The following is a 24,273-nucleotide window of genomic DNA, read 5'->3' as shown; positions in this document are numbered from 1 at the left end:
TTGCTCTAATGATGTTCACCTTTTCTTGAACAGCAACAAAATCTTCTAGTGGAGACTAGTTGGAGCCGGTGAGGTTTGAATGCCTCACTGAAGGACGCCTCAGTGCTGTTGTTAAGGGTCCCATATTTTACATTTTTCCAGTGTGTTTACAGTTTTCAATTGTTGATTCATAAAAAGATATATTTGTGGTTTTAAGAACCAAAAACCATCTCAAGGGAGTTTTACATCTCCTCTCTCAGGCTTCTCTCTGAAGGTCTCAGAGAAACCAAACCCTACAAAGTTGGACGGTGGGTCCAGGTGGGCGGGGCTTGCGGCAGAGTGGTGCTGCTTTGTTGTGATATCACAAAGTTCCAGAAGTCCTGACGGCTGGTTTTAAAGCTCAGTTTGTGAATACAGGCTGTGTGTATTTACTTTCACAGTATTAAAATAGAACCTAGACCTGCTTTATAATCAAGCTACACATGGACAGAGACCTTTAGACTATATGGGACCTTTAAGTTGAGCATCTCCTCGGCTTGATCAGGATTTGAGCTCACAACGTTTTTGCTCTGTAGTTTGGAGAGAAGTTTGTTCATGTGACACATCGTGTGTGTCAGCAGAAGCAGCAGGAAGTCGATTTGTGTGAGTCACTGACTTCAAGGAGTTTCCTGTCATACAGCTACAGTCTGAATTGAATAAGAAGCGCATCCTTTTCTCAAAGGCAGTTTACTTTCTTTTCATTAATCGAAACCCATCAAAACCTCACATCCTTGTTCTGAAGTATTGGTGGGTAATTTGCCGCCGTGATATGCATACAGGAGTGTTCAACAGGTCAGTGTTTTTACACCTCATTGATGTTCATACAAGAGTAGAAACCTTATGTAACCGATTCATCTCTTGTATCATCTTACTTTTCCTTCTCACTCTCTCAGGGTTGAGATCAATTGTGCAGCACCCTTAGAAACACCTGCTGAGGTGGTTCACGTTCATCACCGGGAGAGACTTTGATGCTTTTGTGACTTGAGTCAGACCTGTGAGACTCTGCAGTGTTGTGCTCCACTCAGACGTTTGTAAAGAAGATAATTGTATTGCCACCTATTGGAGTGCTGTTGTAAGAACAAGAGAAGCCCAAAATGTTCAGTCATCCCGGATCCTGCATGTGACTGATGATTAAAAATGAGCCAGTCTGTCGATTGTCTTAAGTGCAGTATGTAAAGACAACTTGAGCAATATATCGTTGTGTGAGCTGTATCTGAAATGGAAGAGAAAACATTTAGTGTCCTGTTTATGCCAAAACAGACAATCTTTTGAATAATGTTTGCACTTGTATGTGGAAAATAGATTTATGGAAATGGAAATATATAGTGATTCTGATTGAACTGAATGTTGTGCATTAACCTCCACTGGAGCTAAAGAAGAACAAGTCTGACTGCAGGTTTGACTGCCTTTTATTTAGCAATTACCCATGCAGTTATTGTCTGGTATTATCATGTATCTCAACATATCCATGCTGCTGCGGCGTCAGTCAGTGAATCTGATGTGTTTATACCTGCCCAACAGTGTTTTTGTATGACTGTGGATTTCATTTTTGCGAAATCATAGATGCATGCGACACATTTTTCAGGATGTGAGTGTGTATCTGTTGGTGGGAGATATTATCAAATTTATAACCAATGAATTACAAATCACTCTAGGTTCTACTTCAGATTTGTCATTTATAATTTATGGGCAATATTTATTAATATTCCAACAGTTAATGTACAAATATAAGCTTTTCAACCTCTCAATCATTCAGTCTCTTTCTACACCTAAATGCTTAAAAACCTTTGAAGAACAACACAAGTACCCCAAACCCGAGTGTATCTAAAATACATTTTAATCTTGCTGAAATTTGTTTTCACAATATTGTTTACAATATTAATCTGTCTTCGTTCTCTTCATCCTCGCTCGGGTCTTCGTTATCGTCTCGAAACAGAACTGTACAATCATGTTCATGTAAATTGTTCTACATCAAGGCACAAGACAACAGCCGTTGTGGGGGGGCCTTGGGTAGGCTGATCTTTAATGGCGTCCCTCTGGCACACAGAAAAACAGGGTACCCTCGGGAGGAAGGGGGGGGGTAAATATGGAGGATGTATGTAGGATGGAGTTTAGATATCAAATGGGAAGCATCGCATGGAAGAAATGTGCTCTAACGAGATGAAAGGAGGAAGAAAATAAGGTGATAACCACTGCTGCTTTCATTTTATTTTTCCAATGATAGTCATGTATAAAAAAGAGGAACCATTAGGATGTCTTTTTTTTTTCTTTTCTTCAGGAGTTCATTTGTTCATGTACATAAACTAAAGTGCTTTTTTTTCTCTTTTTTTTTCTCTTATTTGCCAAAAGCAAAGGGTTTCACTAACAGGATGGAAATGGGGACGAGGAGTCCTGTGACATCTTTTTTTCCCATAAGAAGGTGAGAGAGTGGATAAAGGGCCAGTTCAGTGTTCATTTTCCGCTTCGATTTTGTTTTTGTTGGTTTTTGCTCTCAGTTTTTTTCTGATGTTTTCTTTTTTTTTTCAACCTCTGGAAGAAAGAAAGACAGAAAGAAAGATTGAATTATTACAGGATGAACCCAAAATTATATGAATCCATTTGTAATAAAAAAGATAATTCAAGTTAGGTATGACTATCCAAATCCTCGTGTTGCAACATGTAGTCACACTTCACCTGTAGTCTTTATTTACCATTTCCCTGACGACCCCTCACATCTGGACGCTTCTCCTCCGCCTGCCGAAGGCCTTGGCGCCGACGTTGGTGGGGACGAAGTTGCTGTTGCCCATTCCCCCCGACCTGCTGAGGAAGTCCGCCAGGCGGTGAGTCACGCAGGTTGCCGTGTTGCAGGCTCGCTTCTGTGCTGTAACGCTGCTTCAGGAGAGCGAACACTGGATTAACGCCGAGATCGGGTGTGACACGTGTCTATGTTATCAACGTTCTCCTCACAGCACAGACAAAACATGATGATACAACACAGAAGTTAAAAAAATATACATCAAGCATGCAAAGTTTAGTGGTATATTTCCTGTAGTTTGTCATTTTTCTTACCTTTGGACTCGATGAGAGCTTCAGAGATAATTTCAAGTCAGCTTGTCTAAAACCCTTTTTAATGTCCATTTAATGTCCATTTTTTTTAAAGCATCCCTAAGAATGAAAGTGAACTAACGCTTCCTGGTAGAAAAATACGTTTATTGAACAACAAACATGGTGTCGCATGAGTGGATCATTTATTAATGGTTCGATTAAGTGATCGCTCTCAACTCTTTAGTTTCAGGGGCTTTGAATTGCCATGAAATGACTCCACGTACAGTACACAAAGATAGATGTCTGAACCAGATCCTGAATTACATTAATGAAAACTAAGTCTGATTGTCTGAAATGATCGGGACAAATCATTCTCTGCCAAAAAAACGGGGGGGGGGGGCTGAAAGGTTGGTTGCAGTTAAAGGCCATGTTCTTCTCATTTCAATCAAGCAGGTAAAATCAACATGCACTTGCCAGTCCCAAAATGATGAGGAAGAAACTGGGATGAGGAGAGTTAGAGGACAGGACAGGAGAAAAGGAAAGGAGAGGAAGAGGGGGAGGGGTAGGAGGAGATGTGGTAAAGGTAAAAGAGGGGCTGAGGGAGGATGAGGATGAGGAGGGGGTTAGATGCTGTCAAATGTCTCGCCGTAGCTTGCATAGCTGTCACTCTCAGGCGCACTGCGCTTCTTGCCGGGCGTTCCTGCTCCCACGTTCGTGCGAGGGAACGTCTGCAACTTGTGCAGCTCCTGAGACAGTTTGCCCAACACACAGGTGCTGAGGTTGGAGCAGCGCTTGGTTAGGGGCCTGTCCATGCTGTCGGGGAGGGGACACACAGAACACATGCAGAGAACAGGCTCATAGATATGAGAAAACATGCAGGTAACACTTTCTTTATCTCTTTTTCTTTTTCCTTTCACTCACGCTCCATTTCTCTCACATGCATTTCTTTCTCATGCCATCGCAGGTATCAAAAAGTAAATATGAAAACATTCCCCCTCCACACACACACACACACACACACTCACTCACTCACACACACACTAGTTATCATGCTTTTCCTCCCTTCCCTTCATTCAAAGAACTTGTCATCCATCCCCTCATGCGCCAAAACCGCCATCCCCCACCCCCCCAGTCAATCCCCTCTTGTCGCATCGTTTACACCCACAGAACAAACAGAAACCAGTCGCTTCCCAATGTCATGCAACTTCACTTAATTGACATCATGCACACTTATTCGTTCCGTTAGGCACACACTGCTCACATGCCCGGCAGGCAGGCAGGAAATAGTCCCTTCAAACAAAGTCAAAATCAAACTCATCCATGCAGGAGCAGGGTCAAGACAGAGAATAGGGATTGTTTTTGTGTGTGTGTGTGTGTGTGTGTGTGTGCGTGTATTAGCATCTGTTCTTGGGAAGAATCTGTTTTTCTGTCTGTTGGTCTGCCGAGACATACATACCTCTACACCTAAGTGATGTGAGGGCCCTAAAAAGACGCATCCTCAGTGGTGTCAAAGTGGAACCAGGAAATAGTTCCAGCTTAAAGTCCCTTATATTTAGGCCAAAAAAGTTGAGTTTAACCAGTTACCTTCTATCGTGTTATTAGTCGGCCTTCACTGTCTGTGTCTTCACAGGGAAAAAATGTTGAACACGGGTTAAAACAAAAGAGGAGTCATCTGTACCTGTTTCCTTCAGTCGCCTGCTGCTCCAGCTCCTCCGCCGTCATCTGCACAAACTCCTTCACGATGGCGTTGAGTAACCTTCGCGCCTCGTAGTCCGTGAGCGTGACTCGGTCTGACATGGACTCTAGACCCGGTCTGTGGTGAAGAAGAGGAGGGCGAGCAGGGAGGTTTAGGGGTCAGGAGGGTTGAGGGAGGACAGGCATTGAGATCAGTATTAAATCCCTCGCTATGGAATTATCACCTGCAGTTAAAAGGAGGGGGGTGTGTATGAGGGTGTTAGGGTGGGGTAGGGTGCCGGTCGACTGGCTGGATGGATAGGACGGGTCGGGGGGGGGGGGGGGGGGGGGGGGGCGGTTGGCTGGGACGTCACCAACTCTGAGAGGGATGACGTCTGAGTTTGAGGGCCCCCGGCCAACGTGGGGGAAACAATCTGCGGAAAGTGCCCCATCTGAGAGAGAGGGGCTGATGTGCAGCCGGCTTCAGATTTATTACTAAATCGATAGCTTCATGGGAACAGTGAGGGGTGTGGCTTGAATGAGGCTTCATATAAATATATGGATCACATTTATCTCCCCGAGAAGTGAATTACACTTTTTTTGTACTGTCTTTTTTGACTTCTTTGGTTCTTTTTTTGTTTCCATTTGCAGTTTGAGTAGTGTCATCAAATTAATTGACAGTTAAAATAAGCTAGTGAAACTTTAAATATTGATTAGGAAAATCTAATTAATAAGATATACATTATTTTACTACTTCAAAGTATGTGGTTGAAGACACATTTTCAACCTAAGAAATCCCAACTGTGCCTAAAATTTACCTCCATAAATTATTAAGATAAACAAATAATTCTGTGTGCATGCACATTGTTAGACCTGCTGTAGACTTGTACATATCTATAAGTACATATCATGTATCTTGACATGTGTTTGCATCACTCTGTCCCTCTCAAACACAAATCTTTCCTCAATTATTCATATTTTTCCAGCAGCACAGAAAACTCTACTTGATACAGTCAGAGAAAAAATATTTACCACATTTTCTGAGGCATCTTTTTGCCCCCGCTTGTCGGCTCCTTCCCACTGGTTACTTGTAATTCTACTGTTTGCATTTCAAGTTGCTGGAAAAATGCATGTCGGCTGAGAGTGTCTAGTGTCAAGTGCAAGTGCGAGTGCGAGTGCGAGTGCGAATGCGGAGCATCTCACCTGGCAGGGGCGGCTTGTGAGCAGTACATCTGGCAAATGACCAGGGCGTAGGCAACGAGGAAAGCAGAGATCTTCAACATAACCATGGTCCCCTACATAGCAAGAGAGACATCCCCCATCAGCTGCTTGTGCACAAGACTGCTGCCGTTCACACTCATACAACCGCTAAAACAACAAGTTCTCAAGTCACTTAAAAATTCATCAACATACGTCTAAAAAAATATTCTTTCAGGTGTCTGATCTGCTCGTGCTGGTGGGAGGAAGTTGCAACAAGAAAAAAAAAAAAAGCTTTCTGTCATTTCCCCGAGAGGTGAGCTGAGCTCTACCCACATCCCAGCTTGCCTCTATTTAGCTCTGGTCTCCTGCTGAACGTCCTCACTTTTACTTCCACAAAACACCCCTTCAGAACAATCCCCCCTACTCTTCTTCTGCAAAACGCACTGTTCCTCCAACACATCCAGCCAGGAGCACAGGACAGGTCCTTCTCTCATGTCGTATACGCCTCAGGTTCTCAGAGTGTGGCATGTCTGTGGGTGGGAGTGTGTGTGTGTGTCTGTGTGTGTGTGTGTGTGTGTGTGTGTGTGTGTGTGTGTGTGGGTGTATGTGTGTGTGTGTGTGTGTGAGGTTAGGTGGGGGTCCTAGACTGTGTGATGCATGTAGCACTTGCTAGCGCTGGAAGAGGAGGGGTGAGAAGCGAAAGGGGGGGGGGCTCCAAGCTTGCCAACTCCCTAAGGGACCAGTGCATTAGTGTAATGAGCTGCCAGCACTCTCTCTCTCTCTCTCTCTCTCTCTCTCTCTCTCTCTCTCTCTCTCTCTCTCTCTTGCTCTCTCTCTCTCACCCACACACAGACACACACACACACACTTAAACCTGCATCCTCCTGTCCATCTCTTCTTTCTTTTTGCTTTTTCTTACTGTTCTTTACTTCAGCTTCTTCTCATCTTTGACCCCCTTTCTTCTTCTCTGTCTTTCTTCCCTTTGCTCTCTCTCACTCTGGCCTTCTAGTAGCAGACTGGACCCTCACAAAATGGGTGATGGTGGTGATACTGGTGACCCCAGTGGCCACACTCCAATCCCATTACCAACACAATCACGTCACCGCAGACTAATGCAGTGACTCTGTCCATATCCCCTCTGATCTACACACACATGCAAACAGCTTATCAGGTACATTTATAGTCAAACGGCCATTCCAACACTTCGCCCAATACAGCATTAAAAGTCAACACTTACCTTCAGTGATAATCACCCAGCAAAAAAAAAATTTATAAATATAAATCTCTATGTATCTCTATGCAAAACACAATAAGTTGACTTTCTCTCAACTTGCTGAATAACTCTTGATTCTGTTGCATGCAGCGCCAACGCACCAGCCTATATATCCCACCACTTGGATTTGTGCATTGACTGTGTAGGTGTTTAATTATCCGCCGGCAGCCAATCACATCGCTCCGATGCTACGGTGAGCCAATGGGATGCTTCTCCTCAGTCCTGGCTCACTAATAAGGGATATGGCTTTGTGCTGACGTCATTCCTTAGTCACTAAGTGCTCCATTCACAAAATCCACCAGTCATTTTGACCATTTGCTATCCCCAATTTGCATTGATGTCATTAATTAAATAGGAGGCAAAGCAAACCGGTGGCCGTGGAGAAGCTTCACCAGCAATAAATATTTTAAGAACCTTCCAAAAATGTTACATTGCATGCTATATCTCAAATGCCAAATCGATAAGAAACCCCCCCCCAACCAACACCACCGCCACCCTCTCTGCTAAGCACTTGCAGGCGGGGCCATCTGCTGGGGAGGGATGTATACTACACAGTGACGCACTCCTGGGCTCTTCATTCATAACGCTGTTTGGATAGCACCAACTCCAGCACTACACCCACTGCGCTTCGGCTCAGCATAGACCATCTACAATCAGTTTATGTAATCTGCTTGTTATTGATTTGATTTGGGGCAAAATGATGTGATTCACTGCAAACAATGAACTTCTTATCTTAACATATTTTGTAACCATGCATATAAGTCAACTGTGTTCAAAGTATCCATCAAATTACTTTAAAACTACAATGCATTGTGCAATTTTTTTGTCTTCTCCAAGTTCAATTGTGTTTTGTTTGTTGTAGTTTGCAATAAAATCTTCCTAAGCTGCGCATGACAGCCCCCCCCCCCCCTACAGTGAATCATCAAACCATATTAAGTTAATAAAGTGATACCACAGTCAGTCCAGTAATGATCACTGCCGCCTGGGCCTCCTCCCACACACTAAGTAAACGAGTTGTCTTCAGCGAGATCAATCGATGACCGCCTCTGACAAGAGCCGTTTCTCAAAAGCAATTACACAACTGTTTGTCGTGCAGTGTCTCAATTCCCTTCCTTTTCATTAGTGTGCAGGACGGCATGCGTGTGTGTTTGTACAGTGTATTGTGTGTGCACACAGATGAGCATGTGTGTGTGTTTGATATGTGTGTGTCTGTGTGTGTGCACTCAAAGTCTGTGTGCACACTGGGCAAAATTAATGGATGTACAGTAAGTGTGTTTGTGTGTGTGCGTGTGTGTGTGTGTGTGTGCTTGCGTGCGAGTGTGTGTGTGTAGGATTATATGTCAGAGTAAAAGAAGGGGAGGGGTTGCCTCTCCTTGTCTGCGTCATAGAGGAACCCCATTAGACAGGATGAGCCTTTTAGTGCTATTGAGGCCCAAGGCTCACCTATGTCAGACGCTAAATCACCGCTGAATAGACAGCTGCCGGGACTCATGCCACATCTATGTACCTACATCGCTTTTCTACCTGCACACCCTCTGTCCTGCCATAACTTACTATGGACAGATGGAAACATACCAGACGACCACAGACTTGTTCTAAAATGAAAACTTTCTCTAAACAGCTTCATTTTCTTCCAAAACTCTGAGCATTGAGCAGTGTTAACCTGTTCAACCAGCGAGTTCATGGAAGACTATAAATATGTTGCTAAAAAAAAAAACTCTCTTAGTATTTACCAACCTTCCGACAAACTTAACTACCTACTTATATACGCATCAAGCTACGAACTAGGAGCCCACTTTACTCGGGTTAAGGGGTACGGTTAAACATTCTTTTGAGATGGTTAAGATTAGTGTTAGGGCTGCTCCAGAATGCATTATGTCGGTGACGGGTCCCCACGAATGTGGAAAGACAAGGTTGTAGTTGTTTGTGTGTACTTAAGAGAAAAGGAATGGACACACCTTTGTCTCATAAAGATCTGAGAAGAGTTCTGTCTTAACTTCAGCTGTGTGTGTTTGTACATGGCCTTTTGAAATCAATTGAACAGTGTGTGGTGTGGTTGTGTGACAGTTGAACTAAAAATACATTTTCTTTCTTGGTGCCTCTGTGATGCGGCGTGTGTGTTATATGTCATCTCTGTGGTATATTGTTTTCCAGCGTGTGGGTGAGTGTATCCCTATATGTGAATGCTTACGTATATGGGATCATTATTTTCAGCATGGGTGTTCCTTTCAGCTCATCTGTATCTGACTTCACCCCAGGGAGCTGCACAGGCCACCCTGACTCCTCCAAAGTTTTTTTCCTGGCTTCCTGAAAAAAACTTTGGAGCGCTGAGTCGATACGGTAACCTTTGAAGCCGGGCCTACCCGAGCTGAGATCAACACACCCACCGTAGTGTAAGTTATTACTGGGGACACAATGACCACTATGTCTGCTGCTGCTGCTGCTGCTGCTATGGTATTATTGGATGTGAACAAACGTTATGCTATATGTCACCTTAATGGCTCAGCTCTATTAGTCCAGTCAAGTATCTTGTGTGTAAATGTAAAAAAAAAGTGCACACCTGCAGAATTGATGCCAACACACGAGCTGTGTTATTGATACTCCTGGGCATGTAGGACGGCTGTGCTATATGTCAGCATAATGGCTGAGCTCATTAAAGAGGTGATGGACTGTATACGGATGTTTCAAGTCATGCACACACATACACTTAAGTAACACACACAATGGTTTCATTGCATGAGTTCAAAAGCTATGCGACTGTGTGAGCGTTGGGACTATTAAGAATCTCATTTAGAAACCAAAACTCAGTGCTCGCAAAACACACATGAAGGTGCACATACAAGTTCAGTCTTCTGTATATACATGTATACTAAGCATCAACCTCCGGCGCTGAAAAATAAAGCTAACACTGAAGTACCAAAAACTGCAGTTCCTCTAATGACCACTAGACTCCCATGTTAAAATGTCCAACTTTACAGCAGAAATAAACATGTTTACAGACTGGTACAAAAAAAACATTTTGGTCTCTATTGTTAATTCCCCCCTCCATGACAACTGTAACTTACCTATTTAAATTTTATTAATGCTTTAAATTATGCATAATTGAGGGCGTGGCTGCTTTAAGTGACAGGTGGGTGCAGTCACAGTTGGCAGTTTATTTGCTGGTTCCACCTTCTCCCTGGTGTTATGCATAATGGGTGACTGTTTTAGCTTAATGCAATACTTCCATTGAACAATGTTATTAGTTCCACATTTGCTTCAAGTCAAAATGTTCTTCAGGTCCTTTCTAATAAGGAAAACCTTTTCCTTAGATTATTTTATTTGAGGCAAAAATGGTGAAATTATCAAGTATTTAAAAACAACTTAACTTATTTTATCTTGTGATCGCTTGAGGGGGATCCAACTCCCAGCCTGGGAACCACTGACTAGACTATTGTCCAGACTCTGCTTCAGCTCCGGGATGTAGTGGTAACCATATAAATATTATGTGGCTTCAAAATGACCAGCCAAACAATGAGTGACACCACAGAAAGTCAAGGCAACTTCAATACTCCTTTAAGATCTGAAGCCACAAAACATGTGTTTGTTCAAGGGGCACGACTGTCAGTGTTTCTCTGCTGACAGCTGTTCTTTTTGTTCACTCCAACTTAAAACAATAATTAGAGTGAAGTTGGCTCAATATTAGAAGTTAGATGTTCAGTGGATATTTGTTGTTTCTTTTTCAATAACTTGTAAAACAAATGATTCAAACCAGACTGATTCTGTGTGTTTGTGAGTCCTAGAAAAGAAGGAACAATTTACAACCACTGGTTTCAATACTTGAAGTGCTGCCCACAGATAAATGGAAACAGTTCACACCAGTTTGTCTAAGGCTTAATGAAGGGCATTCTGGGAAACGCAGAAAATCACTAAGTACCCAGTGGACATGATTGACTAAAATACTGTTGAGGATGCCTTTTGCTGTCACACTTATTATTCTCCATGACACTTAATAGTGATTCACTATGTCTTTCTTATATTGTACCTATAACAAGCCCAGTAAAAAAAATATCTCCAAATAACAATAGATCTGTATTTATATTTTCCATGTTAATTGATATTAATATAGTTAATACACACAAGTACATTTTTCATATTTATTTCAGCTTTATCTATTCTGTATCTGCACGAAAGCATTGCAGAAAAAGCTTTCATGCCATGATAGTTATGTACAGACTGTATGCGCTGTAGATGCTTTGTTAGAAACACTATTATATTTTGAAAAGCTAGTTATGTCCATTAGTTTATCATATACAGTATTAGGGCTGTCACTTTTTATCCAGAATCAAAACTACTACTCAAATATAAGATATAATATACAAGAAAACAACACAATAGGTCCTCTGAGAAAGCAGCTTATAACGACCCATATTTACATTTAGAGAGAGGTGACCTCTAGTGGGCATGGTACTTATGTCAGGAGCAGTTTGGTGCGGACGGATGGGTCAACAAAGAAAACAGCTATGACCCTGGACACTGCTGTTTGTTTCCCATTTGAAACCAATAAGTCATTGTTGTTCCTTTTATCCATGAGCGTTACAGCCTTAATAGCGTATTTATTATTGTAACCATGGCGACAAAGGTCCTCTAACCTTAACAAAGTAGCGAGTGTAACCCACAGCATGATCTTTTCCTAAACCTTGCAAAGTCATTTTTGTGCCTAATCCTAACCAAACCGTGACTGTTCCGTAAGCTTAACCGCATGTTTATTATTGTAACCATGACAACAAAAGTCTGGTATGCCTGCCGCATTATTTCAGGAGATACTCCTCTGTGTCGAGTCAGAGGGTTGGAACAAATGACATATGGTCGTTCAGGTTGGAGGTCTTGTAACCTACTCCAGTGGGGGGCATCAGTAAACGGCACACTCAAAACTACTAACAAGTATGTGGAGGCGTTCTTGACCTGACTTGTGTACAAAGGCTGTTTGTTGCATTTAAAAAATGTCTGTAGTAACATTATCTATAAACTATCAAAAAGCTTGTCATTCGACTGAGGCAGCTAATAGCAACAGGAAAGTTTATGATTGTGTTAAGTGGACTGCATTTGAATTCATTCGAACAACTTACATTTTATTTCTCAATTGTTTCTCCTTTTTTTTTTTTTTAAATGATCATGTTTTCTAATTAATCCATTAATCGTTTCGTCTAAAAAATGTCAGACACTAGCGAAAAAATATCCTCCCAATGTCCGAGAGTCCAAAGTTGAGTCCAACCAAGAGTCCAAAAGATATTTAGTTTAGAGCTTTTTTTACATTTTGCTATTGCAACACAGCCAGCTGTTTACTTACCAGTCTAAGAGAAACTTCACAAGTTTTCTATCAAACTTCATTCCTTTACTCCTTTACTTATCCCTTGACTGTCTCCAGTGGTGGGAAGCAACACCAGAGTTAACTCTTGTCTCTATCATGTCTTTTCTTCTACTGAAGTTAGCAATGCTAACCAGATAGGTCCATCGAGTCAGTTTCTGATAGCGACTCACTGTAGCCTCAAACCTGCCCTGAAGACGTATCTGCTCAGAGGGAATATTATAACCTCTTGTCTTGTAAACACAACGATGACTGAACCTGTTGTCAAGCAACAATCACCACCACCTGCTCCAATCAAGAAACTATGTTTAGCGGCAGAGAAAAACGTACAAATAGCCCCTTTAATGTGATTGACGATTGACTTCAGAATATTTAACATTTTTCGATTTGTTTTCTTGAAAATGGCTAAAACAATTCAATATCCAAATATTTGCATATTACTTTTTTTACAAGTTGACTGATCTATTAATCAACTAGTTGCTACAGCTCCCTCAACATGTCACCCTAACATGAAACAGGACACACAAAGTGAAAGACAAGAACAAGTGAAAGTAAGATCCCATCTAATAAGCTGTGAATGTAACCAGTATTGTAATGTCATACTTTCACTTGTACAGAAACTATAAATCACCATTGGGAGGACAGAGAGTGTTGATAGGGTCAGAGCAGGGTGATATGATCTATGAATGGTATTGCTCACCATTGGGCACCTCCCAGTCAGTTAAGGCCAGGCCCATCCAGATAAATCACTTCCTGAAGAGAAAGGAAAGCGAAACAGCACTTAAGTCATCATCCAGCTGCAGCCTCCTGTAATGGCTCTCAATCTCCAAATCTAATCAGTGCCTTGCCACCACAAAGGAAGCTCGCCACCTGATTAAATACAAGTTCAAATGGTGGAGCTGGTGTCACTTTGTGGTTTTACATCAGGGAGTCGAGTGACTGTGTTTAAACACCTGGGATTGAGTGTCCACCAGGATTAACAGAAACAGGCTGAAGTGGAGGATATGTATTTTAGAAACAGGTGTTATACTCTTGAATATGTTGTTCTCTCTGTAAAACCGGCAGAACAAGTGGCTGAGCAGAAGGTCATGCTAACATTTCAGGAAGTCATCAGTTAAGGAAACATGTAAATGTCAAGGAGCAGGTTGTTCTAAGTTTCCAGGTGCTTGCCGTTGTTTATCCCCAGACATTAGGGAGATTACATTAAATTGTTGAAACCTCAAAGCATCAATCAGGGGCCTTGAGCATCGTGACGTGGGAGGGATGTCGGCCTCTTGGCACTGTCTGAAAGGCTGGGCTTACGTCTGCTCCACATTCATTCAAGAAGAAGGAGCAAACCAGAAAAAAGAGACCTCTCAGCAGTCGATAGCTAGACACTTACAAATGCTGTGGACGAACAGAACAACACTAAGGAGGGTTTGTGCTTCTGAAAAGTGCCTGTTGGGAGACCTATTTATCATGATTACACAATAATGAATGAAGTGACCTGACCAGCACAAATGTGGTCGAATTGAATTTGAGTTGTGCAGCGATTGTGCTTGCCAGCTTGACTATATAAAACATTATGATAATCACTCAATCATTTATTTCATCCACTCTCATTTCCTAATAAAAGGCAGGACCTCTTGCAGTCCTAGACGATGATGCAAAAACAGAAACAAACAGCACAGCTCATTCTTTTCATTTTTGTAACCTTACAAACGGACGTCAAAATGAATCCAGCACCAATCCAAACTAGGTGTTGAAATACAGTAATTGCAGGACAGCAGTGTTCAAACATGTCCCATCAGTTATGCTTATTGAAGTTGAATCCAACACTGAGTAAGTGACAGTCCACTAAACTCCTCTCCCAACATTATTTGTCAATTCCTAGCTTAGCAAATGTAACTGTGCACAGCACACCTGTCAAACTTTGTTCTATTAGTGTCCATGGGGCTCAAGGGTGTGCGGGGTTACCAGTTTCATTAAAAGAGAAAGTTTCCCACAAAATTTCCTCACTCTGTGGAGAAGAGTCTTGAATGCTATTAGATTTTATTCTAACGTTAGCTGCTGTGTCCTGCTCTTTTACACTCCAGTAAGCTCAGCTAACATTACCTGAAATAGAGTAACATTCGTCAAACACTTTGTGTCTTTCCTGTTTGAAAATATGGACAAGTGTGGATCTAAGCAGCCAGACAGAATTATTACATGTACATTTACATTTAATCATTGGGCAGACACTTTTATACAAAGCACCTTTCGAGTGAGAGAGAAAACAAAAACTTAAGTGCAGTAAGAGACCTTGGAGTAATTAAGTACTAAATCTGTTCAATAAGACAAAGTGGAAGGAGATCAGTGTTAAGAAGTGCAAGAGGTATAAAGAGAGGAGATGTGTCTTCAAGAGATTCTTGAAGATAGAGATGCCCCTGAATTGGTAGCATGCTCTACGATCGGGGAACTACAGATGAGAACAGTCTGGGCTGCGATTGTCTTGTCTGCAGGGAGAGCAGTGCTGGGCGATGTTCCTTGGAGGGACATGGAGGTTGAGAAGGAGCATAAACCTAAATGATTCAATTGGATTAACTAGATGGGTGCAGACCAAGAAGTCCTTACTTCTGCCAATTATTTTCTTATTAATTGTTTGGTCCATACAATGCCCATGCTAATTTGATTTACTCTAAGGTTACATCATCAAATCTGTTGTTTTGTCCAACCAACAGTCCAAAACCCAAAGGATATTCAGTTTAATCTGAGATATAAAACAAAGAAAAGCAGCAAATTACATCTGAGAAGCTCTTTTTACTTAGATTTTTTACTTAATTGAATAAATAGATGCCGATTTATGCATGTAGCTATTAAGTGCATAGTGTAAGACCATTTTTATGGGGTTTTGTTTTAAAACATATCAGCTGCAAACATTAATATTCACACAGTCTTTTGGACAAACTCATGGAACTAACATTAGCTTTAGCATGCTTACCAGCAACAGTTGTCATTTTTAATCCGCAGACACAGTTATTGAAACAAGAAACAAGACTTTTCTCTCTCTGCCTTGAACAAGAACCCATGGTTACAAAAGTAATTTAAAATTTTGATGGTAAATCTACAGTTCTTTTTGTAAACTGCATATTAACAAAAAGCTTGACAAGCATAGCATAAATAGATAATGAGTGTTGGGCTTCGCAAACAGTCAATTAAACTACCTATCTCTTTTAGCAGTGTAGAGTCCTGCTTGAGTTTTTGTGTGTTGTGACCATTATTTTTGCTCAAATAACTCTGATGCACCTTAAGAAACCGTGGAGTGACTCAGGCTGGTGCCCTGTTAAAAGCTGGGCAGAGGCAAGCAGTTCCTCTGAAGTATCTTAAGGAAACTTGGCTCTCGTCTTTGGAGTCATTTCAGATTCAATCACACTTGATCAACCTGGACCGCATCCCGTGGTATTTATAGAAAGTTAAACATTATGCGGTTATAAAGCCTGGCCCAGACCCAAGAATCTGCCATCATTTCTGCCTCTGCAGTAAAGCTGAGAGTTGGAAATTTCTGGCTCTTGGTGTGACTCAATGATGCTCAAGTAACAATGAAACCAAGAAGGAAAATCTTCATCAATGGGTAAAAATATGTATCCGTAGATTATTTATTGTTCTACCCAAATCTAAATCTAAATTCAGTTTTTTAACAGCAGCTTTCAGGAAAGGTCTCAGTCATCATCTTTTTCCTGTAAATTTCTTTTTTCTCTCATCAGAGTACACTGAGTCCTTTCTTACATCATCTTTTGTGAAAAGTTTTTTTCACTCAGGCTTTTTTTGCATCATGTTCTTTCATTACTTCTGTCTTTTTTTCTTTGTCATTGTTCTTGTACCTCCTGCTACCTAAGACAAGTTTGCCTTGCCAAAGAGTACTCATCATCCTTTGGAGAGCTCGTTCTCCCTTTCAGAGGGAAATATCTCAAATTGTGGACCATCAAATTCCTGACCCGTGAACCTCTTCTTTCCCTTGTTATGTCGCCCTCGTTGACGTAATTGAGTCTACCAGTTAATGGTTCAGCCGGCATGGCAATGAAATTAATATGGTGTGTTCAGCCATTGCGTTTTTTTTCTGCTCACCAGAAATGGGACAGTTTTTCCAATCAGTCAAATGCAGTTAAAAGCGCCCTTCACTCGTAAAAGCCATTATTGTGACATGATGGATCCTGACGCACAAGAGGCCATTAAGGGGGTTTAATGAATAGATTAGCTGGAGCAGCCAGGTGTCTCCAGAACAACACTTGATCACACACCCACCTAAACGGTGCCACCAAAGTGTCTCCTGCCCATTAGTTGCCAAATCACACAAGTTACAAGTCAATGCCGAGTTAACTTCACCAGTTGACAGGTTTATGTATAAAAAAATCTGACATTATTAAACTGACGCTGGACTGAAGGATTCCCTCAAGACACCCAAATATGTCTAGACTTTATTATTTCATTGGATTTCCCAAAACAGCCAAGACCAAGAGTCAGATAGCATAAATATCAAATTGAGCTAACCTTTCACTATGAACCAGAATCCCTCTGTGCAGAGACTGTTTGCCGGACTTATACATCTCTGTGAGTATTGATTGGCAGGCCTCCCTGTCCTCATCTGATGTCACGCTTGCTTCGCTGTAACCAACGATTCATACTTAGACAATGTCCTGATAAATCCCACCATTGAAGCCAATGACATGATCGCATAGCAATGGCTCTCACAAATCACTCAATATCTTTTTATAGCAGCCTGTAATCATTTAAATCAGTCATGCATGCCCTTACTAAACCACAAGCTTTCATATAAATTCTACATTAAGCACACAAAGGTCACATCACATCAAATTTAAAGCAGGGGAATATTTTAATTAGTTTCTGAGTATAAATCCATTGCTCCAATCATTGCTGGAGCAATTCTATATCTCCTATATTTTGTATCTCATTTAACTGTCATACCCTATTGCTATTAATATACTATTATTTTTTTATGGTAATGTCATGTAGTTAAAAAGAGAAATACATTTAACAATACCATGTTATATGTGAAAACCTCTGTGTCTTCTTAAATATCCAAATTGGTTGTTTTTTTTGAATGATTATAGTTTATTATTTTCACAATAAACAAAATTTTACAATCACAAAAGACATGGAAAGTTCAAATAGAATAAGAAGGAAACTATAATAAATACAACAACAACCACACACAAAAAATAAACAAAAGACAACATACTTAGATGAGGACAAGAAAAGATCACATGACTGTGATGCATACAATGCTTAAAAGTTTACAGTATTGCTTTTCAATTGGTATTCCAACCAAATGTACATGTAAAGTTTACTGTTAGTTTCATGAGCTGGAAACACATGATATATTTAAAAACAGAACTGCCCCTATTTCAATTGATAGTCCTCCACCTAATCAAGCAACCTGTATGATAAATGTTGTAGACAGTGTGAATTATACAATGACAATCAGGGGGTCAACTATTTCTCCAGGGTGAAAGGGAATCCAGTACAGCACAGGCACGTGCCTCAATGAACTGAGGTATTGGCCACACATATTTCAATATTGTTTAATTACCCAACAGGTAAAAGTCCTGAATTCCTGAGTGAAAATAAAGAGGGCGTCTATTATAAAAACTCATGTTCAAGGTAAAAGACTAACTAAACCACCTCACCAAATTAAATAATAAACTCTCGATTTATGTCAAAACATGTCTGTACAACAACTAATCCTCCATTGTCTCCCTGCTCATGACTGAGCACCACCATTTGCTAACATTAGATCATATATGACATTTCATATTGGTAATGAAATGTCAAATTAACATTGGAAATGAAAGGGTACGCTGTCAGCTACCTAACATTAGTTAGTTAAACTGTAACTTAGGTCGAAAGTTAAAAACTAGCTGACATTAATGAGCTAAACTGTAAATTAAGGCTTCAGTTAGAAACTAGTTAACATTAGCATTCATCCGTAGATACTTGACATAATCTAATTCAAAAACTCTGAAGTTAAGAAAGCTAAGAGTATTAAACAAGCTAGCTAGTGAGCTACTGCTACTGACATTTACCTACAGTCAGGTGCAGAGACCTGAGAACGGAGCCACTGATGGAGTGAGGCAGGTAGACAAGACATTAGAAATGCTACAGTCCAATCTAGGGGTGCCACAAGATTCTTCCAGGCATGGCTATGGGAAATAAATTGTAATTACAATTACAGGAGGCTTTCCATTCTTTAACTACAAGTTTCCATCTTAATATGAGGGCAGTCTGGAACCAGTCAGCAAGTGGTGAATTCAAGCCACTTAATGCTGAAGGGTCACCCAAAATAAATAGACTGAAAAATTGGATATCTAGGCTGGTCATTTTTATAGGAGGCCAGAGCTAAAAGTAATATTAACATGTAATAACATTGCAGATGAAAATGTAATATCCATATTAAAAGTTGGCTGATCCATCAGTACTGTCGTATATGTCAGCCAGTAAGCACCATGACATTGACCACTGAATATAGGATAGATGAGTACATAAAGATGAATTAGTCATTGTATGGTTTGGCTGTTTAAAATAGTAACTTAACACCAGCTACAAAAGCAGCTGCTTTTGAGGAGGTTCCAGTTGTTTTTCATCCACTTTGCAGTGAAACGCACTTGATTATAAAGTATTACTCTTTTGTCTGCTTGTTAGTAACATACTCTCACCATTAAACTGACTTGTGCCAAAATCTCAAGTAGCGGAAATACATGTGTGACGTCAGCGTGAAGCTCATTGAACTGAACTTTACACGAGTCAGAAATGAGACTGATGCATCACACAGTAAACTGGGTTTTGTGTAAAACATTCATCCACTGTGAAATACAGCATCGTCTTGAAAAATGCGATCAGGAGTGACAAGAAAATGAAGAGGGGTGACTCGTAATGAAGCCGAGCCGTAAACCTCTCCCAGCCTCTTCCAGCTCTTTCAATCATCAAATAATGTGTCATCGTGGAAAGAGACTGACAATCTGTGTAAATCAAATCAATCATGAGGTCAGAGCTGATTTGTGGATTTTTTTTTTTTTTTTACTGCTGTTATAATTTGTAGATATTAAACGGATCAGCGTAGTGCAGATCTGACAGAAGACAATGCTCCAAAAGTGGCTACTCACATTAGTTTTATTCCAAAACTGCAGTGCTAGATGAGCAAATGCAATTAATGCTTAAACATTTGCTGGAGAGCCAAAGTAATGATTGGATGTCTCCGTTCTGTGGGCTTGGCATCATCAGATGCTTCTGCATTGACACAAGAGATGAGGAATGAATAAATGGTTCGGGTGCATTAGTTTTCAAATTAGTTCGGGCTCATCAAAAGTCAGACATCTTTGCATTACTGTATTTCCCTGTCGCCCGAGACAATGAGAACAAGTGGTTATGATTCTAAACCACTAACAGGGATGGAAGCAACTCTTTTCAGTCTATTTATAATTATACGCATGGTTGGTTTTGTCAAGCACAATATTTACAGTTCAGGTTAAGTCTATGTTGTGTGTTATTTTGCTAAATGTTAAGCTGAAACCAAAAAAAGGTGCGTCAAGCAGATAAAGACAAGACTGAAATTGTTTCACAGTGGTTGTAATCATCTTAACAGCTGAAAACACGGTGAATGGACGGCATTTAAATAACGCTTTTCTAGTCTTATTGACTGCTCAGAGTGCTTTACAATGGAAGCTACATTCACCCATTCACACACACACACACACACATTCATACAGTGCTTTTCCCTATAAGTGCTTTTCTATCATACACACGCATTCACACACAGATGATACATCAGGGGCGATTGAGGGTTCAGTATGTCGCCCAAGGACCCTTCGAAATGCAAAATGGAGGAGCCGGGAATCAAACCACGACCTTCTGATTAGTGGCTGCTTCCTTACACTAGCATGTTAGCCTGTTAGCTTGTTATCCTGTTAGAATTATAACATTATTATAGTATTTTGGGTACATCTAAAGCTAAGTGCCACCATGTTAAGCACAGAGTTATCACCTGGTTATGAGTGTACCATATATTAAGGCTGAGTCCTTGCTGCAGTACCTGGGTTTGAATCCAGCTTGGGCCCTCTCCTCCATATCATCCCCTCTCTCTCTCTCCGCTAACTGAACATTTTTTTAAAAAGTGTTCAGCACAAAATACAGCTATAAAAAAATGGGCATTTCTTCTTCAGTTTAACGTATGTTGTGAATTCAAGTGTTGGAAAAGTGTAAATTCTGACCTGTTGATGTTACCAGTTGAAAATTCATTAAAGTCTTTATTATCCTCTGGAGATGAATGTGTGACATTTTGTGGTAATCAAGATTAAAACATTAAATTGTAAAACTAATGAACCAATGACAAACGAGACATGCTGTTAGTGCGGTTTAATGGAGGTTCTGTTTGTCATGTGTGTCGAATAAAAATATTCAGGTGACTGCGTGGACACTGAAATGAGTTTTGCTTGCTGTAATCATCCTTCCTGTTCAAACTAGACATTACAGGATTCCCCATTAATACTCTGCCCATGTAAGTGACGAAAGACCAAATCCACAATCCTCAATTAGTGCACAAATACATCTGCAAAGTTCAACTGAAGCTAATATGAGTATTCAACCATATGAATGGGTCAGATGAGGGTTAGTTGAGTGTCTCCCAAGATAAAATCATCTGAGTATAAAACTCAGTGCTTCCATGCTGAGCTGCAGTCAAGGCATATTAACAAAAAGAGGGAGTTTGTAGTGAAAAGGCTGTAACTCGAGTAACATGATTTGTCTAACACAGAGTTGTAAAGCTTCATATTAACCCCAGATAATCTTTGGAATACACAAAATGTGATCAGTGGATTTTGTCCCTTTCACTTACACAGAAAGCACAATCAGAAGCAGAAAGGCTAGAGGTTCTTCTAGAGGCATGGGCCTGTATTTCCCATGAGGTCTACATCACACTTAACCATACTGTAAACAAATAACCAACAAATTGTGGGAGTCTGTGGAATCTTATATTCCAGTTTTACAGATGCAACGCTGAGAGGCAGAGGGGTTTCCCTGCAGCTGAGTCAGTCCTCATCTCAGAGGTCGCAGAGGCAAAACTGTAAAGAGCAGCCAACAGAATTTATTGTTCTTCTAAAACTTCTGTCCGGCCCATTGCCAATGCATGCTGAACAAATCATTGAACAAAAGACTTACTGAACAATATTTGCATGTGAATGTGTTAAAAACTGTGACCCCTATAGCACCAGTGCAATCTCCTGAGAAAGTCTGAAAACTTGTGCTCTGTGGTCAAGATGCAGTCGGAGCATTAAAATGATGGATTCTGGTTCTTGCGCACTGATGTGGCTCCATTTCCTGGCATTAAAACAATGAAAATGATGGATAGGAAAATTCTAATTACTGTTAATCAACTTCTTCCAGGACCACATTTCCTTCTTACAATGAAGAGTATATTAGGCCATCACTTTTCATTTCACAGCAGCACGATTTCTGTTAGCCGACAATGTGCATGACTTAAAAGCCAGTATGTATGTATGTGGGGGCTTGCTGGCAGCAGGTGGTTTAAAGTGAACTAGGTTCTGTGGTATGAATTATTCTAGAGACACCGAACGTGTGGCTTGATACCTGTTACCTGTCTATTCTTACGTCCATAGACTGAGCAAAGAGACTATCTATTTAGCTGCTGATATTATTAAGTGCTACACAATGTACTGCATTTCTTTTTGAGCCAGAAAAAGCGTGTTCAGCTATTGTCACTGAAATGCTGCATAGGCACTTTCGTCAACACCAGGAAACTGACGACAGTGAACCTCCTCTCTCACATGTATGTTCTGGCTTTTTTTGCTGTAAGAAATATGGAAGTCAGTGACAACATACAGTATTCACACTCATTAAACTTCTGGAGGGGAGGGGCTCTGAGGTGGCTCTCCTCCGTTTGCTGCGCGGCTGCTGACCCCTGACCCATCTTGTTATAGGACAGCTGCCAGCTTAATGCAACCTTGGCAGAGCTGCCACCTTCCCTTCCCATTAGTCCAGTCATTTTCCAGGCTAAAACTCGTCGCTGACCTATTTTTAGCAACAAGGGGATGGGACTTGTGGGATTTTAAGCCACTCAGGATGCACAATTAATTCTGTATCAGGTCAATATATTCTCAGGTGTACGTTGTTGATGTGTTGTGGTCATTCATGAAGCAGCAGCTCAAAGTAAAAATAAAGAATCTTTGCTGATTAGACACATGTAAAAATAGATATTATTTTTTCAATCAAATATAAGTTGTTTCATTGTCTAAAAGGCAGGGGATCACACTCTGGCCGTGTGATTAAAACAAACTGAAACCATGAATGGGTAGAGGAATGGGTGCACTCACACTCGTCTACTCTTTAAAACACCTCAGGCTCCCTCTCCCCCGCCACCACGTGCGAGAGCAGGGTCCACAGTGTGGCTTGGACCCATCACAGAGTGACTCAGGCTGCTCTCCATTTGAAAAATTAAACGGGGGGCCGTTTGGCAGAGTTAAATGAGGCCCCCAGGAAAAAAAAAAAAAAAAACATGCTGAGCTCAGCACAGCTCCTACAATCTCAATCACAAAGGAGGAGGTTGGCGCGCTGATGTAATGGCCGCCGCCGCCGCTGTGCTGCCGCTGCCTTGGCAGGGGAGGAGAGCTCGTCAGCACAGCCCTACTAATTCATCTCCCCCCTCCTCCTGGATCAAGGGTACATCAGATATCATTAACAAAGAAAAAAAAAAAGGCGAGCAATGGCCAAGCTCAGAGAAGACACAGAGAGGATGAGGCCATCAGTGGGCATTTCTCTGACTGCACCACGGAAAGTGACAGAATCCCTTAAGAAAAAAAAAACACTTCAAGACGACCGAGAATTTGTCGAGTCATCGAGGATATAGGCCTGTACATGTTGAAGCATGGCTGCCCCACACCTGTCGGCAGTTATGCACCTGTAGAGTTGCTCCACAATCATATAACATCCCTCATAAAAAGACTAGAGCTCCAGAACCATTAAAAGACATCATCTGTTCTCCTGACAGAAACTGTAACTGCAACAACTCAGTCATTCTCCTATTAGGATTCAGTAGGTAGACTGCCATTAAGAGTATTTATTGATGGTTTGCATGAATCATTGGATTAGAGTGTATTATAATAATAACTTTGCAGCAGAGGTTCCCAGCCTGGGCCCAACAACGGGACACACAAATAAAGGGGTCATTAGATGATTAACAGATGAGGAAAGGAGAAAAAAAACAAACAAAGTTATGCTTCTTTTTTCAGATGTTGCTAAAAGTCTTTGTTGTTTCTTGTAATTTTACTTTTTTCAGGAACAAAATGAGTTTTGAAAAAAAATGTCTTCAGCTGAACTGGTTACAGCTGGTAGACAGATGCGACCGTGAAGGAAGGGGGGTGGCAACTGAGCATTGCTTCGTTTTTTAAAAGGTCACATGGGAAAAACATTAAGAAGCACTGCTTCACAGCAAACCGATAGAAGCTTTAAGAAGCTAAAATCCAATACAAACACTGAATCCATGAGGATTTCCTCTCATTTACTGACCTGCAAATTCTGCCACAATTATTGCAATTTTCCATACAGGACTTTTCATTTCTCTGATACTCATCAAGTGATACATACACAGTGTAGTAGCCTCATTGCATGGTGTCACTGCAATATTCCAATAGGATATTTTATTGTGATCTTTTGTTAATAAATAGATATTGTCTTTAAAAAGACACAGCAATTC

At 40.9% G+C, this 24,273-nt stretch overlaps 1 protein-coding gene across 5 annotated transcripts; it reads right to left on the bottom strand.

Moving 5' to 3' along the window:
• Window positions 1–1,837: 1,837 nt before the first annotated feature.
• On the bottom strand, window positions 1,838–7,339 carry LOC130175841 (calcitonin gene-related peptide). 5 transcript variants are annotated; one of them, XM_056386433.1, is made up of 5 exons: window positions 7,154–7,339; window positions 5,920–6,011; window positions 4,721–4,855; window positions 2,692–2,889; window positions 1,838–2,547 (listed from the first exon to the last, which is right to left on the bottom strand). In XM_056386433.1, exons 2-4 carry the CDS (start codon window positions 6,003–6,005, stop codon window positions 2,727–2,729), a joined length of 384 nt encoding a protein of 127 aa, XP_056242408.1. In that variant the 5' UTR covers window positions 6,006–6,011; window positions 7,154–7,339; the 3' UTR covers window positions 1,838–2,547; window positions 2,692–2,726. The 5 variants fall into 5 exon arrangements, with proteins under 5 accessions (XP_056242408.1, XP_056242407.1, XP_056242409.1 ...); XM_056386432.1 differs by having other exon boundaries at window positions 2,709–2,889; window positions 7,154–7,337; XM_056386434.1 differs by having other exon boundaries at window positions 2,709–2,886; window positions 7,154–7,326.
• Between the last annotated feature and the right edge of the window lie 16,934 nt (window positions 7,340–24,273).

The sequence above is a fragment of the Seriola aureovittata genome, chromosome 10, assembly GCF_021018895.1.
Source record: "Seriola aureovittata isolate HTS-2021-v1 ecotype China chromosome 10, ASM2101889v1, whole genome shotgun sequence".
Classification (NCBI taxonomy): Eukaryota; Metazoa; Chordata; class Actinopteri; order Carangiformes; family Carangidae; genus Seriola; species Seriola aureovittata.
Note: the sequence above shows the minus strand (reverse complement) of the source record. Positions and strands in the feature narration are given on the sequence as shown.